The sequence below is a fragment of the Mauremys mutica genome, chromosome 1 (genome assembly GCF_020497125.1).
Source record: "Mauremys mutica isolate MM-2020 ecotype Southern chromosome 1, ASM2049712v1, whole genome shotgun sequence".
Taxonomy (NCBI): Eukaryota; Metazoa; Chordata; order Testudines; family Geoemydidae; genus Mauremys; species Mauremys mutica.
The window spans coordinates 103,295,510-103,310,186 of NC_059072.1; the positions used below are offsets into that span (position 1 = coordinate 103,295,510).

The following is a 14,677-nucleotide window of genomic DNA, read 5'->3' on the forward strand; positions in this document are numbered from 1 at the left end:
CCACCTTCCTTATGAACCAAGACATCTTCCTCCCAGTGTTCTGTCCCAAACCACACAAGACCAGTGAGGAGAGGCATCTTCGCGCCCTGGACATCCAGAGGGCCTTGGCTTTCTACTTAGAACATACCAAGCCTTTCTGAAAATCGACTCAACTCTTCATCGCTACAGTGGATAGGATGAAGGGTCACCCGGTATCCTCGCAGAGGATTTCCAGTTGGATAACCTCATGCATAAGGACCTGTTACAACCTGGCGCGGGTTCCACTGCCGCCAATTGTCAGAGCCCACTCAACGAGAGTGCAGGCGTCTTCGGCGGCTTTCCTGGTTCACATCCCTATCCAGGACATCTGTAGAACCGCAATGTGGGCCTTTGTTCATACGTTTACTGCTCATTATGCCATCACTCAGCAGACCAGGGATGACGTTGGGTTTGGCAGAGCTGGGTTCCAATCGACATGTCCGTGAACTCCTACCCACCTCCAGGGTTACTGCTTTGGAGTCACCTAATACAGAGTGGACATGAGCAAGCACTCGAAGAAGAAAAGACAGTTACCTTTTCCATATCTGGTGTTCTTCAAGATGTGTTGCTCATGTCCATTTCATGACCCGCCCTCCTTCCCCACTGTCAGAGTTTCCAGCAAGAAGGAACCGAAGTGGAGGGAACTGGCAGCACCCCTTATACCGCGCCATGCGGATGCCATTACAGAGGGTGCCAGAGCCGGTCCCCTAAGGATACGGCTAATGGAAAAACTTCTGGCACCAGTGCATGTGGTGATCACACACACCTAATATGGAATGGACATGAACAACACATCTCGAAGAACACCAGTTATGGAAAAGGTAACTGTCTTTTTTCCTTTGACTCTGAAAATGTTCTGCTAGAGGGGAGGGAAAAAAGGCTTTAAAGAATAATGACGTGGATACTAGAGAATCCTTCTTCAGTCAGGGCTTTTTGTTGCCTCCACCCTCTGATGGGCAGGCACTGTGTTTAGGGTCCTGATGCAAATAAACCCTCATTTTCCTTATTTACTTTTAGTGGCGGGGATTGAACTAGGAAGATAGAAAGGAGGGAGTTGAGAATTTTTCCCCTCTAGTGAAGAAAAACCTATTTACTTCTTCCACCCTGCACCCACTGCCTTTGCCACCTCACATCAGAGCCAAATGAAACTGAGTCTCTCCCCCTCTGGAACATCTCAGTGCTGCTCCGCAATGCTGTTGAGATAAGGAAGGCTGGGCAAAATTTTTCTGTCAAAACTTTTTTGTGTGTGTGGAGAGGGAGGTGACAGGAAATTGGATTTTTGACTAAACAGGTTTTTTTTGTTTTGTTTTTTTAATGAAAAATGTCTGCTTTCCATGGAAAACTTCAATTTTTTTTGGAGGGGGGGGTGTTAAAAAACTGAAATATTTTGGGAGGAAAACCAAATATTTTGATTTGGAAATGCAGCAGTAGTGCCTCATGGGAGTTGTGGTGCCTCATGCTCCCATTCTCTTCAATATGGTGGGCTGCTTGGCTGGACTACATCTTCCAAGATGCACCACGGCCAGGCATTCCCATGAGGCAGCATTTCCAAATTGAACTATTTTGGTTTTCAGACCGATTTTTATTTTTTTTTATTTTTTGCCAAAAAAATCTAAATTTTCCACAGGAAAGAAACCCAAACATTTTCCAGCCAGCTCTAGTGATGAGTGATGTGAGGCACTCCCTTCCTCCCTCCCTTGAAGAAGCAAATACACCCGTTTTGTAGTGTGCCCAGCCCTCACCAACAAAGAATGCGAGAGAGGTTGACGCCAGGACTCAAAAGCCAGTAATATCTGAACAATCCGAGCTTTAACCAACTGATTGTTTTTGTCATTTTCAGAAACGTGTCTACATATGAGGTTTCATCCTCTCAGGCCATCAGCTCCCCTCAGCGATCGAAACGCGTGAAGGAGAATACCCCCCCTCGCTGTGCCATGGTGCACAACAGCCCTGCCTGCAGCACTTCTGTCACATGTGGGTGGGGAGACATGGCTTCCAGCACCACGCGGGAGCGGCAGCGGCAGACGATAGTCATTCCCGACACACCCAGCCCTGCAGTCAGTGTCATCACTATCAGCAGTGACACAGATGAAGAAGAAGAACAGAAACATGCACCCACCAGGTGAGCAGTGATTCTGTACTCCATTGGGGGGTTGGGGTGCAGGAAACTCCATAGAGTCTTAGGAAATAAGGTTGGAACTCAAAGACCACCTAGACAATCTAGTCCATTGGTACACAATCTATGCTGTATGGGCCAACAGTGGCATGGAAAGCAATTCCTGGCAGTTGCTCTAAAGAAAGTTGGCATGGTTCAGTGATGAGAGTGCTAACCTGGGGCTCAGGAGAGCTGGATTCAGTTCCCTGCTCTGCCACAGACTTCCTGTGTGACCATGGGCAATTTACTTGATCCCTTTGTGCCTCAGTTACTCCATCTATAAAATGGATATAATATTTCCTCACCTCACAGGGATGTTGTGAGAACAAATATATTAAAGATTGTGAGGTGCTGAGATATTAAGGTAATAGGGGCTATATAAATACCTAAGATAGCTACACAGAACAAAGCAGTGAGGAATTGGGGTTGGGAGAGCCGATAGTTCAAGATCAGATCTCTCTTTCTAGGTGATCCATAGAATGAAAAGGTTGGAGAATATCTTATCTAGTCCAATCCTCAGCCGCTCTGAAGAAGGCTACCACACTATTATGTCCATATACAGTGCTTCTCCTAACTTATTCTTGAAAAACTCTAATGATTGTGTGTCATGAATACCTCATTAGGTGAAATAAATTGTGAGGAGTATCTGTCCAATTCTCATTGGTGGTCATATCACAAAAAAATCACCACTTTTGGAACTAATTGGCACCCCATTGGTTGCCTCAGCAGGGAGGCAAAAAACAAGTGGACCATGAAGACTGAACGTCCCTCTTCTCATAGAATTGATCCACCCAGTCACAGTAGATACAGTTGTACAGGGAAGCTGCCTTTGCTGTTCTTGGTCCATGAATAAAGCGAGGACTTCTTTCTCCAAGGCTCTCATTTCAGCACCTTTCCTCACATGCGCACAGTCAAAGCCTGAGCACTCCAGGTTTCCCCATCCTACACCAGTCACAAAATGTCAGTCTGTTTTAGGAGCTGCAGAGAAGCAGCCTTGCAAATAGCTGAAGAATTACAGAATCTTTGCGCTACTAACTCAGCTGGGAATTTTCTAACCCTGTCCCTTCGATAATAAAAGATAAAATTAAAGCATCTTTATTTAGAACCTGCTCCACAGTAGATTGGCCTTCAATCATCTGAGATATCTATATCTCTGAATCTCAGTGCTGTGATGATTATTAGTGGTGCACTGAAAATGTGTACAGAACAGACGAGACGGTGCCTGCCTCAATGAGCTTACAACTTTGTAGAGAGAAACTAGGAACCACAGGGCTTTGTTTTCAGAGGTGCTGAGCACGCCTATGATTTCAGTTGGATTGGTAGAAGCTCAGCACCTCTCAAAATCAGGCCTGTCATGTACCAGATGACCGGAAAGATGGAGAGATCATAAAGCAGCGCGGGATATTTTACAGTTTTTTTGTTGTAAATAATTATTATAACACTTCTTTGGTTGGTTGGTTTCACAGAAAAAGTGTATTTCAAGAAAGGATTTGGAAGAGAGGGTGGAAGCCAGGTGCAGTAAGAGAAAGGTATTCCAACTATTTGTGATATCATGGGGGAAAGGGAAGCTGAGAGGCCTGGCTGGGGGAAGAGAGGAGATCAGAGAGGTAAAGAGGTGTGGATTTCTGCAGGGCCTAGAAGTTTAGAACAAAAAGCCCGTGAAAGGATGTTTAAGAGGACAGCGATCCACAAAATGAAAAATCTGAGAGAACCCCTCATTTAGTCCAGTCCCCAGCATCTACCTAGAAGAATGCTACAGTCTTCCAGGATTATTGGAATGGCAGAGCAGAAAGATTATCTGGATTGGAAGGGAACAAGTTGGAAGCTGGAGGATGAGGGGGAGAGGTGGTTGCAGTAGTCAAGGTGAGAGATGACCAAGGCGTGGACAAGGAGTGGAAAGGAAAGGATGGATTTTAGAGATGGTGCCAGGTTTTTGGGTTTTGGGGTTTTTGGGGGGGGCGGGGAAGGGTGTTTGCAACAGCTAGTATTGTGGGGACAAGGAAAGAGAAAAGTTGAAAACTAACATTGTGAGGCTTGGTGAACGGGAGGATGGTGGGATCATCAAGGATAGAAAATGGGGAGCTCAGGAGAAAAAACAGGGATTGAGTTTTCATCATGTTACATTTTGAACTGGAAGCACAGTATCCATGCTAACGTGTGAGGGAGACAGAGGAGAGGCTGGATGAAGAAATCAGAGGTCGGGGGAGGAGAGGCAGTGTTAGGATATGTCAGCATGGAAGAGTGTATGAAGTTTCCAAGGGATAACTTGTAAAATGAAGATAGGAGTGGGCTGAGGACAGAGGCCTGAAGGGCATTGGCCAGAGAACAGGTAGAGGAAAAGCTCCAAACTAGAGCTAGGTGAATAATCAATTTTTCTGTTTGGCCATTGGAAACCTCCCCCTCCCCCCCCAAAAAAAAGTTTTGGATTGGACTGCAACATTTTTTGTTTGTTTTTCTCTATTAAATGAAAAATTGGAAAAAGAACATTTCAGATCAGACTAAACATTTTGTTCAACCCCAAGTTTATTTTTTGTTTCATTTTGGTTTTAGGATTTTAAATATATTTTTTTAATCTTTTTTAATTAAATTAAGGAAAATTCTGAAACAAAATGTCTTTCTCAAATGAAAAATCAAAACATTTTATTTTGGAAATGCTGAAACAAAATGTATGGATGCTTCTGATTCAGCCTGAATCTGCATTTTTGTTGAAAAAACTATTCACGTAAAAAAATTCACCAGCTCTGCTCGGAGCAGAATGACTGGAGAAGCAGGGAAGGGCCAGAGTCTCAGAAGCAGAGGGAGAAGAGAGTCCAGGATGAGGGAGTTATCTGTGGTGAAAGCATCAGAGAAACTGAAGTCAAGTTGCTTGGGACCCTTTGACATGGCCAAATCTAGGGCCAGATCCTCAGCTGGTGTAAAACAGAGTAGTTTTATTTGAGTCAAGGGAGCTGCACCAGCTGAGGATCTAATCTGTAGTGTCCTATCTGAAGTTTGCTACCTTTAGCTAAGTTTCTCCTCATCATCCTTCTTGTGCCTGTCAAAGAAAGATGGGAATTCAGATTAAGGATATGTGTTTGATGGGAGAGAATGGCCAACTATGCAGGACTGTACAACAGGGGCTGCAAACGAGCCTAAAATAAAATTAACAGACGTTTTGGAGCATAAGCTTTCGTGGGTGAATACCCACTTCGTCGGATGCATGGTAGTGGAAATTTCCAGAGGCAGGTATAAATATGCAGGCAAGACTCAGTCTAGAGATAACTAGTTAGTTCAATCAGAGAGGATGAGGCCCTCTTTTAGCAGTTGAGGTGTGAACACCAAGGGAGGAGAAACTGCTTTTGTAGTTGGCCACAGCTGATGGTGTCAAATCTGACACCATCAGCTCAGGATTAAACAAAGACTGTGAATGGCTAGTCAACTACAAAAGCAGTTTATCCTCCCTTTGTGTTCACACCTCAACTGCTAGAAGAGGGCCTCATCCTCCCTGATTGAACTAACTTAGTTATCTCTAGACTGATTCTTGCCTGCATATTTATACCTGCCTCTGGAAATTTCCACTACATGCATCCGACGAAGTGGGTATTCACCCACGAAAGCTCATGCTCCAATACGTCTGTTAGTCTATAAGGTACCACAGGACTCTTTGTCGCTTTTTACAGATTCAGACTAACACAGCTACCCCTCTGATACTTAAAATAAAATTGTAACATTTGGAAATCATGCAAAGGCTTTACTGGACTTGTACGTATTTGTGGAAATATTAGCCTGTTCAGCAACCATGAGTGCTGGTAGCGTGAAAGCCATTGGAGTAACTTGGCACATATTATTTATCAATGTCCTAATATTAGACACTTTTGGTCAAATGTTACAGAATTAGTATGGAATCATAATTTGCTAATTGAGTCAGAACTAACAGTCTGTCCCAAAGCTCATTGATGTCAGTGGAGTCTTTCCAAAATCAGGGAAGACAGTGGATTAAGCCCTAAATTTATTACATGATTTTCCTTGAGTCCCTGGGACTAGAAAGTCGTCTTCCCCCAAATAAATAAATAAATACATACATTTGCGGTTGGCCATGGTTATGCAAAGAGATTGATCCTTAGCAGGTAAATATATTCTTATGTCCCACTTCCAGTTTTAAAAGACCGGTAATATTGACATGGACAAAATTGTCCCACTTGCATATATTGGGCCTGATTCTCAGTTATGCTAAAGTCCCTTTACAGCGCTCTGGAAGAATAAGCCTTAAAGTGAGAGTTTACTCCTACATTAAGGCGCTTCTGCAATGCCAGGGCAGTACAAAGTGGCTTTCTAATAAAGGAGGGTCAGACCCTTTATCTATAAGAATAAGGAGAATTCCACATGCTATGGGAAGAATTTCTGTCCTATCTAATGGAAAATACAGGTGTGCAAGTGAAAGTTTTGAGAAGTCGCCAAGGTGGTGTAACAGGCAGTCCAGGACTTCGTTTAATTCTTCTGTGTATTTTACATTGTTGATATGTATAGCTTTGTATAACTATTTTAAAATCAACAGATATTTTTAAAAATTGCGAGTCCCCTGTTCTCAGAAGCAGCAGAGAGCTATAAAGTTTCCATGGGAAGTCTTATGGGTCTTTGGAAGCATGTGGTTTCCAATGTAGTATTACAAAAGAGTGCCACCTGCTGGAGACTGGTATTATCGTCCTTGCCATAAATTGCAAAGGGAAGAAGAGTAACGCTTGTACGATGACTTTACCACCAAGAGATCTTTAGACGGCATTCTCAGTTCACTGTCTTTTCCAAAGAAACTCCCCTGAGCTCAGCATCCTTCGGTCAAAAAAAGATGGTTTCTGCTATGCTGAAGAACAACCGTTCTGTGAGTTATTTCTCTGGAGAGAGAAGTTTAGGTCCCACTGGTTTCCCTGGAGGCGTGAGGAAGTTCACAACAAAATTTAGATTTTACAGATTTCTTATAAATTGAGAGACTTGGCATTTTTGTACGTTTCTGTACTAAAGTCCTCCAATACTATGGCAATGGGAGCCAGCCAGCCAGATTGATTGCTAGCATTCCTCGTTCATAATCGCCTGAGCTATGTAGCCCTTCCATAACTTTGCATTTTGTAGGTTCTTTTTTTAGGTATACATACTCAGCTGATTAAATACTTCTGAAGTTAACAGGGGGAAAATAAAACAGCTTAAATATAGAACAGAAGCACAAGTGCATCTTGGGATGAATAAATTATGGATATAAGCGAGTGAGAGAATGCGTGTGCTGCTCGTGAATGAATGACATACAGGACTGGGCCAGCGGTAATAGCAGCAGGAGGTATAATTTCACATGCCGCTAACTCTAGCATAGCAGAGCATGGCAGGGAGCAGTGATTGAAAGGAGGGCAGTGAGGAGGTGCCCTTCGTGACTTTATAACAACAAAAACAACAACCCCCACAACAATTTTCTAAAAAGAAAACACTGATGATTCCTTGGCTTAGGAGGGTACGTTTAAAAGAGAAAAGAAGCAGCGGTTGTACCCACAAGAAAGCATGAGATCCTTTCACCTCCCAGTTGTCATGCATAGCTCTGTTGGTGCCCTAAAGCAGTGTGTCCCAAGGTGGGTTTTAACCCACCAGTGGGTTGTGGGAAGGTTTTAGATGGGTTGTGGGCCCGGTGTGGAGGGGAGGTGGGTTGGAGAGTGAGCCTGCCCTAAAACAGTGGCTCCTGTCCCGTGGGGCTGTGCCTGGCTTCCCGTTCCAGGTGATATGACCTGGTGCACAGAATTGCAGAGCCACTCAGGTTTGACCCAGCTGCCCCTCCATGGCCAAACAATTCTGTGCGCCAGGTCCCAACATCTGGAGCGGGTCCCAGCCCCATGGGACAGGAGCCCCCATTGCAGAGTGAGGGGCAGGCGCACTCTCCAACCCCTCTTCCCTTGGGGCCTCTCCTTAAAAGTGGGCTGGGATTAGGGTTGTGGTGCAAGGACGGAGGAGCTGCTCTGGGTGGTTGGTGCCCCCTCAGTGGGTGAGGAGGAAGCAAAAGACAAGGAGAAGACACTGGGCTGTGATTTTGGGCCCTCCCTCATGAATTTGGACTCTGAGTGGATCCCAAAAAAGAGAAAATGCAGCTGGTGGGTTGCCTTACGAAAAAGTTTGGACACCACTGCCTTAAGGATCACCCCTCTCCATTTCCCGTTTCTAACCCTCAGACTAAAGGCTCCATACAGGAGCCACTATCCTGCTAGGCTAGGCAGGCAGAGTGTAACTGTGCCCTATAGACCTGTCAGGCATTGGCACACTTCACTATCACAAAATTCACCTGTAGCTTAAAAAAGAAAAACTATATGAGACGTATCATTTCTACAACTGATTGTGAGCAGATTAATTTGTTATTCACACTTACTATATTACATATATTGGGCCAGATTCTTGCTCCTCACACTGCAAAGGCAAAGAGCATTTCCTTAGAAGGGCAGCTGGGTTTTCTTCTTACACGGGGAAAGTCCTTGGGTGGCATAATTTCAATGTAACCGAGGATCTAGAACGTTGTTTCTTTGTGTGTGTATATGTGTATGCTTGCAGTGCAGTAATGTTCAAAGAGCCCAGTCAGGATCAGGGCCCATTGTGTTGTTTACAAACACGCAGGGAGCATAGTGTATAAAGCAGGGATCGGCAACCTCTGGCACGCGGCCCATCAGGGAAATCCGCTGGCGGGCCAGGACGGTTTGTTTACCTGCCATGTCCACAGGTTCGCCGCTCCCAGTCAATGGGGAATGCGGGAAGCGGCACGGGCCAAGGGATGTTGCCGATCCTGGAATAAAGCAAAAAAAGTACTGTCTAATTTATATACACATAAGTACTTGGGATGAAATCATGTCCCCATTAAAGTCAAGGCCAAAACTCGTGTTGACTTTAATGGGGATACGATTTCACCCTTGGTATTTAATATATAATGGCATTATTATTAATGTTCTACATAGCCATCACATTGACTAATCACAATCATCAGAGAACAAAGTTAGAATTCCCATCCTTTCTCTAAAACAAGTAAACAAATAAACCACCCCAGGCAGCTAGTGCTTAGAATAACAGACAGCAGAAGCTCTCCCACCAGGCCTGCAGTAGCAGAACCGATACACACTGCTAAATGCTTTAGCATGTCTGACTCCCTCCAGTAGAGGGCAGTGATGAACACACATACAGCTCATTCTGTATCAAGTTCAAGTTCCGGGTTGGGTCTCAGACAAGTGAAAACAGATCCAGTGCGCTCAATATCGTTTCTAATGAATATTTCTCATTTTCACAAGCATTGACTGTACAGTTCTGTGTGATGCACAAAGAGAAGTGAAATGAGAATAGCAGGACATGTCAGAGGTCAGGTGAGGAGGTGGAATGGCAAAGATACGTAAAGTCCCAGCACTGAAATAAGCGGCAAGTCATGTTTCAGTGTTAGGGGATTTCAGCCTTCACATGGGATTTCCTTAGTTTTTGTGGGTTTATATGGGTAAACTTTCTTTGCATAGGGTTTATTGTGGTTCATTCTGAAGTGGCAACAATTCAGAAAGCTGCAAGTTATTGGGCCTTGAGAGCTATAGAAGAGAGTGTTATAGGCTTAGCCCTGTTCTGTGCTTTGGGCCATGTCAGAATGCACTATGATGTGGTTTCTAGAGCGGTAAGATGGTATGGTGTAAATGCCTGTAAACCAAAAGGTCTGTTTGTGAAATGGCTGCCATTTTTGTCAGCCCTAGGGCCTGAACCAGGGAGCCTCCGCAGCTGGAAGCATGAGTCACCACAGTTTGAGCTAAGCAGACAGACTCTCAAGCTGAGAGCTGTAACAGGCCCTGACACATACTGACCAATGTGTTACCTTTGCATCTTCTAGGACTTGATATTTTCAATTAGGAAAAGAAGATCCTGGTCATGAAAAACTGTCAGTCCTAAAAGACTTAGGGCCCAATCAGTGGTGAGCTAGAGCCGGTTCGCGTAAACCGGTTGTTAAATTTTGAAGCAGTTTTAGAACCACTTGTTAACCCGCTTCCCTGCGAGGAGGGGGCGCTGCAGCTTTGATGGGCTCTGGCCAGGAAGTGTGTAATTCCTCCTCCGGCCGCCGGGGGCGCTGCACTGCGGGAGGCATGTGGGCCGCCTCCTGGCCCTGGGCATAGGCCCCGTTGCTGCTGCTGCTCTCCCGACCCCTGGCCCTGGGGCTCCCACTGCTGCCTGGTGGGTCCCCGGCTGCTCTGCTGGGCTTGGGCTGTGTCCTGCTGCTCGGGCTGCTCCGACAAGCTCTCCTCATGAGTACCCCACACCTTCTGCCCGCAGCCAGCCCCTCCTGCACCCCCTGCCTTGCCCACAGCCACCCCTGCTACACCTCCTGCCCTGCCCGCAGCCAGCCCCTGCCGCACACCCTCCCCTGTCTCCAGCCAACCCTGCTGCACCCCTCTGCCTGAAGCCAGCCAGCCCCGCACTCCTCTGTCTCCAGCCCTGCCAACCCCTGCTGCACCCCCCTGTGGCCCTGCCCTCAGCCAGCCAACCCCACACCTTCATGCCTCCAGCCAACCCCACACCCTCCTGTCTCCAGTCAGCTCTGCACCCCCTGCCTTGCCCTCAGCCAGCCCCATGCCCCTGTCTGCAGCCGGCCCCACGTCCACTGGTGCCCTGCAGATCCCAGGGCAGTAACCCTGCCCACCTGCTTCAATGAGGGGGGCAGGGAGCAGCTGGGACCCACACATGTGCACCCCCCCCAGGGAGTGGCGGGGACCCACACATGTGAAACGGAGCTCATTTCTAGTTCAGGTCCATCTTTTTAAAAAAGAACTTTAGAACTTTAAAAATTCCTCCCAGGAAAATACGGACGTATGGTAACCCTATTGGTACAAAAAATACATACTGTGGCACATCCCTTAAATCAGAACTTTTTATAGGGAACCGGTTGTTAAGTTTTTGGCAGCTCATCACAGGGCCCAATCCTCAGTGGGTAGAACTCTGCTTCTGTAGAGCGATGTCAATTTACAAAGGCTGCAGTGCCAGACCTTAGTACAGTGGTCCCCAAAGTGGGGGCATGCCCCCCTAGGGGGGAGTGGAGGAACATTCAGGGCCAGGGAGAACCTCCATGGGGGATGGGGAGGGAGTGCCACACTTCCAGCCCCGCTCCACCCCCAGACCAGCTCCAGCTCCAGCCCCGGCCTCACTCCTCCCCGAACCCCATTCAGCCCCCAGTCCTGCTCTGTCTCCAGCCTGGTGCCAGCCCCCATGGTGGGGCAGGTAGGGAGCACCATGCTTCCAGCTCTGTGCCGCTCTGCCCCAGATCAGCTCCTCCCCCAAACCCATTCAGCCCTCAGTCCTGCACTGCCTCCAGGCCCGCTCTGCCCCCCAACCCTGCTCTACCCCCAGCCACAGCTCCACTCTGCCCCCTGCTCCACCTTCATTCCCTCTCCACCCCCAGCATATCCCAGCTTCACCTCTAGCCCCAGCTCCTTTCTCCCTCATCCCCAGTTCTGCCCCCAGCTCCACCTTCAGCCCAGGTTCCACTGCTGAGGAAGCCTTGGCAGTGCAGTAATGGAGGGGAGGAGGCGCAGACAGATTCTGTTACTGGTAAGGGGGGAGCACAACTGGAAAAGTTTGCGCACCACTGCCCCGGGGCCAGATCACACCACCATTTGGCCAGGCCGCCCCTCCGTCTGGCTTCATACCTTCTCCCATTGCACCAAGCGTCTTCCTTTTCCTCCTTCAAATCCCTTCTGAAACCCCACAAGCCTTGCTATGCTGATCTCCTCTTGGAAAAGGGGCCCAGTTCTATCTCTCAGCTGCACCCAGGCCATTTGGATAGAAGTCACCGGAAGCTGTCCATGCATGTTCGAGAGCACGGACATGCTCAATGCCTCCATACCTCTTGGATGTGAACTGTTCTGTGGTCTGAGTTTGATCTCAAGCTCAGTAGAGCAGGGCACTTGTCTTTCTATGCACCTGGTAAAAACACTAGGCATACATATAGGGATTTATAATTAATAAAGAATAGTCATCTTAAAAGGCATTTTTTACAGATGCTACTCTAAGAGCAGCATAACAGTGCGGCTTGGAATCCTGGCTGCAGAATGGATACTTGGTTAAACTGTGAGGGTGGACTGCCACCCCTCTCGAGACTGCATGCATGGGCTACTATGACTGCGGCAAGGAGAGCTACTGTCCTGACAGCAGCCATGAATATACGCAGGTGTAATAAGAAGGGTGCAGGCCACATCAGTGTTCTTAACTATGTGTCTGAATAACCTGGAACTTCCACAGAAAGCTGCAGCTGTGCTATAGAAATACAGAAAGCCTGCCAAGTAGGCTACCTTAGTGTCATGTGTGAGGATGCAGAGGCCCTCTGATTTTCAGTGAGCTGGGAATTAACACCCCTTCCCAGATTCACATAGGTCTGCCAGGCCTAGTCCTGTAACACAGCAGGACATGGACTGAATGCCCATGTCAAACTCTCATGGGAAATCAGAAGGAAGAATAGCCACTTGCTACTTGGAAGGCTTTGAGAAGGGAAAACTCCTGTGTGGCCTTGGTTTCAGGGTGGGATTTTCAAAAGGCCCGTTGAAGTAGATGCCTGACTTTAAGCCCAAGAGTAGTCCCACTGAAATCAATTTATTTGCAGTGCAAGTTGGGCAGCTAACTCACTTAGATGCTTTTGAAAATCCCATCCTGAATCTCTTTGGCCCCACTTCAGAAAGGTACTTAAGCAGGTACCTAGTTGTAAATATATGAGTTGTCCTATTTGGCTTCTCTGTTCGCTAGGGAGGAGATGTATGGGCTCTAACAGTGATTATAGTTATTAACTTTTATAAAGAAAATCAACTTGGATTTTCGGTGGGACTACTCATTTTCTTAAAAGTTAGGCACCTTGCTGAATGGTTGGCCATGATCCTGCAAACATTCACGTATGTGCTTAACATTACTACCTGGAGTTGGCCCATTAATTACATTGGCACTACTTATAAGTATGCAGATGCATAAGTGTTGGCAGGATTGGAGCTTTAGTCTCGCTCAGTTCCCCATCTGTAAAATGAAGCTCATAATACTCCTCCCTCTCTTTAGAGGGCTGGGGGTTTGTTCATTTTATATGTTTGATTTCTAGTGCACTTGCTTTTCTTATGTAACCAATGCACCTTGAGGAGGAAAACTTTGCTGATGGAAGCACAGTTCTTTCCTTGATGATGCCAGCTTACCTCCTGTGGCAAAAGAAAATAACTAAACGTTGTCGTCGTTGTTGTTACTTGTAATAGGAAGAGGCGGGTGACCCCAGCCCCGTTCTGCTAGGCAGCGTCCAAACATCTAACAACAAGATGACCCTGCCTTCAAGATCTCTCAGTTAAAATGGCATAAAATATGAAAAGTCTAGAATAATAAAACACCCAGATTTCATGTCTAGGAAACAGTGCTCTTCCACTCCCACAGCTGAGCCCCTTGCATACCAAGTATCAGCCAGGAACAAATGTTTACAGCCTCTGAGCCCTGTATGTAAGGAAGGGGCTATAAAAGAAACGCAGTCAGAACCTTATCAGTTGTCAGAACACAGTTCAGTAACTTGATTTTTCTTTATAAAAGGTAATAACGCTCAGTGTTAGAGAACATACGTCTCTCCTTCTCAGGCAGCAGAGGGCAGTTGCAAAGGGCAAATATTACAGATACGCGTAAATGTGAAATTACGGCATATCAGGCAAATGGAATATTGATGAGTCATTTTTATCAGCTTAACGTTCTTTCTTGCAGCACCATATCAAAACTGTTACATCTTCCTTTGAATAAGGCAGTTGTCATTCTAAGACATGCCATTATTCTCTCCATTTCAAACACAGCGCCCTGTCCATCTCTTGATGGAGGAGGGGATTAAATTGAAGAATAGAACAGAATAGAATATTGCAAGCCCTTTAAAAGAAGCCCTTTACTCATGGGAGGAGTGGCTTCAATTCTGTGCTCTACTCCAGGCTTCCTCTGTGATCACTTAATCTCGCTGAGCCTCAGTTCCCCATCTGTACAATGGAGTCACCATTCCTCCCACCCTTTATCTGGCTTGTCTATTTAAATTGTACGTGCAGAACAGGGACTGTCATTGTGTATTTTGTATAGTGCCTAGAACACTGAGGCTCTAATCTAGGTCTGGCCTTCCTATGTGCTCCTGTAATCATCATAAAGCCTTTGAAATCTGTGGAGCTCCTGGAGTAAGGATTACTTGCCTGAGAAAGCGTTGCAGAATCAGGCACTGGAGAAGTTGGTTTTTAAAGCAGCACATTAGTGGACATTTCATGTGAAGGACAAAAAATTAAATAAAAGCTTTTCAAACCCCAGAAGCAAGGGGAAAGCTGGACTGTTGCCACCAAGGAAGGCTGCTGGAAAGACTCTTTCTCAGGGAAATGTGGTGAAATCAATAATGCTGCTAAAGAGACGTAGCTCACTTTTTCTTGCACTGTAAAAGTAAATAAATAAATGCACAAATAAATAAAAATTGCCTGTAGTGCAAGCTGGTCTGGAGGTCTGCAACATTTGCCTACA

The 14,677-nt window shown here is 46.3% G+C and overlaps 1 protein-coding gene across 5 annotated transcripts in view; it reads left to right on the forward strand.

Moving 5' to 3' along the window:
• The window catches only part of HIPK2 (homeodomain interacting protein kinase 2), a 204,186-nt gene that overhangs the window by 172,443 nt on the left and 17,066 nt on the right, over positions 1-14,677 (forward strand). For 3 of the 5 annotated variants that reach the window (XM_044988692.1, XM_044988720.1, XM_044988701.1), the window contains exons 12-13: positions 1,859-2,140; positions 3,640-3,702. In XM_044988692.1, the coding sequence (XP_044844627.1) occupies positions 1,859-2,140; positions 3,640-3,702 (345 nt within the window). The remainder of the gene's footprint in view (positions 1-1,858; positions 2,141-3,639; positions 3,703-14,677) is intronic. The other 2 variants (XM_044988710.1, XM_044988729.1) reach the window with 1 other exon arrangement.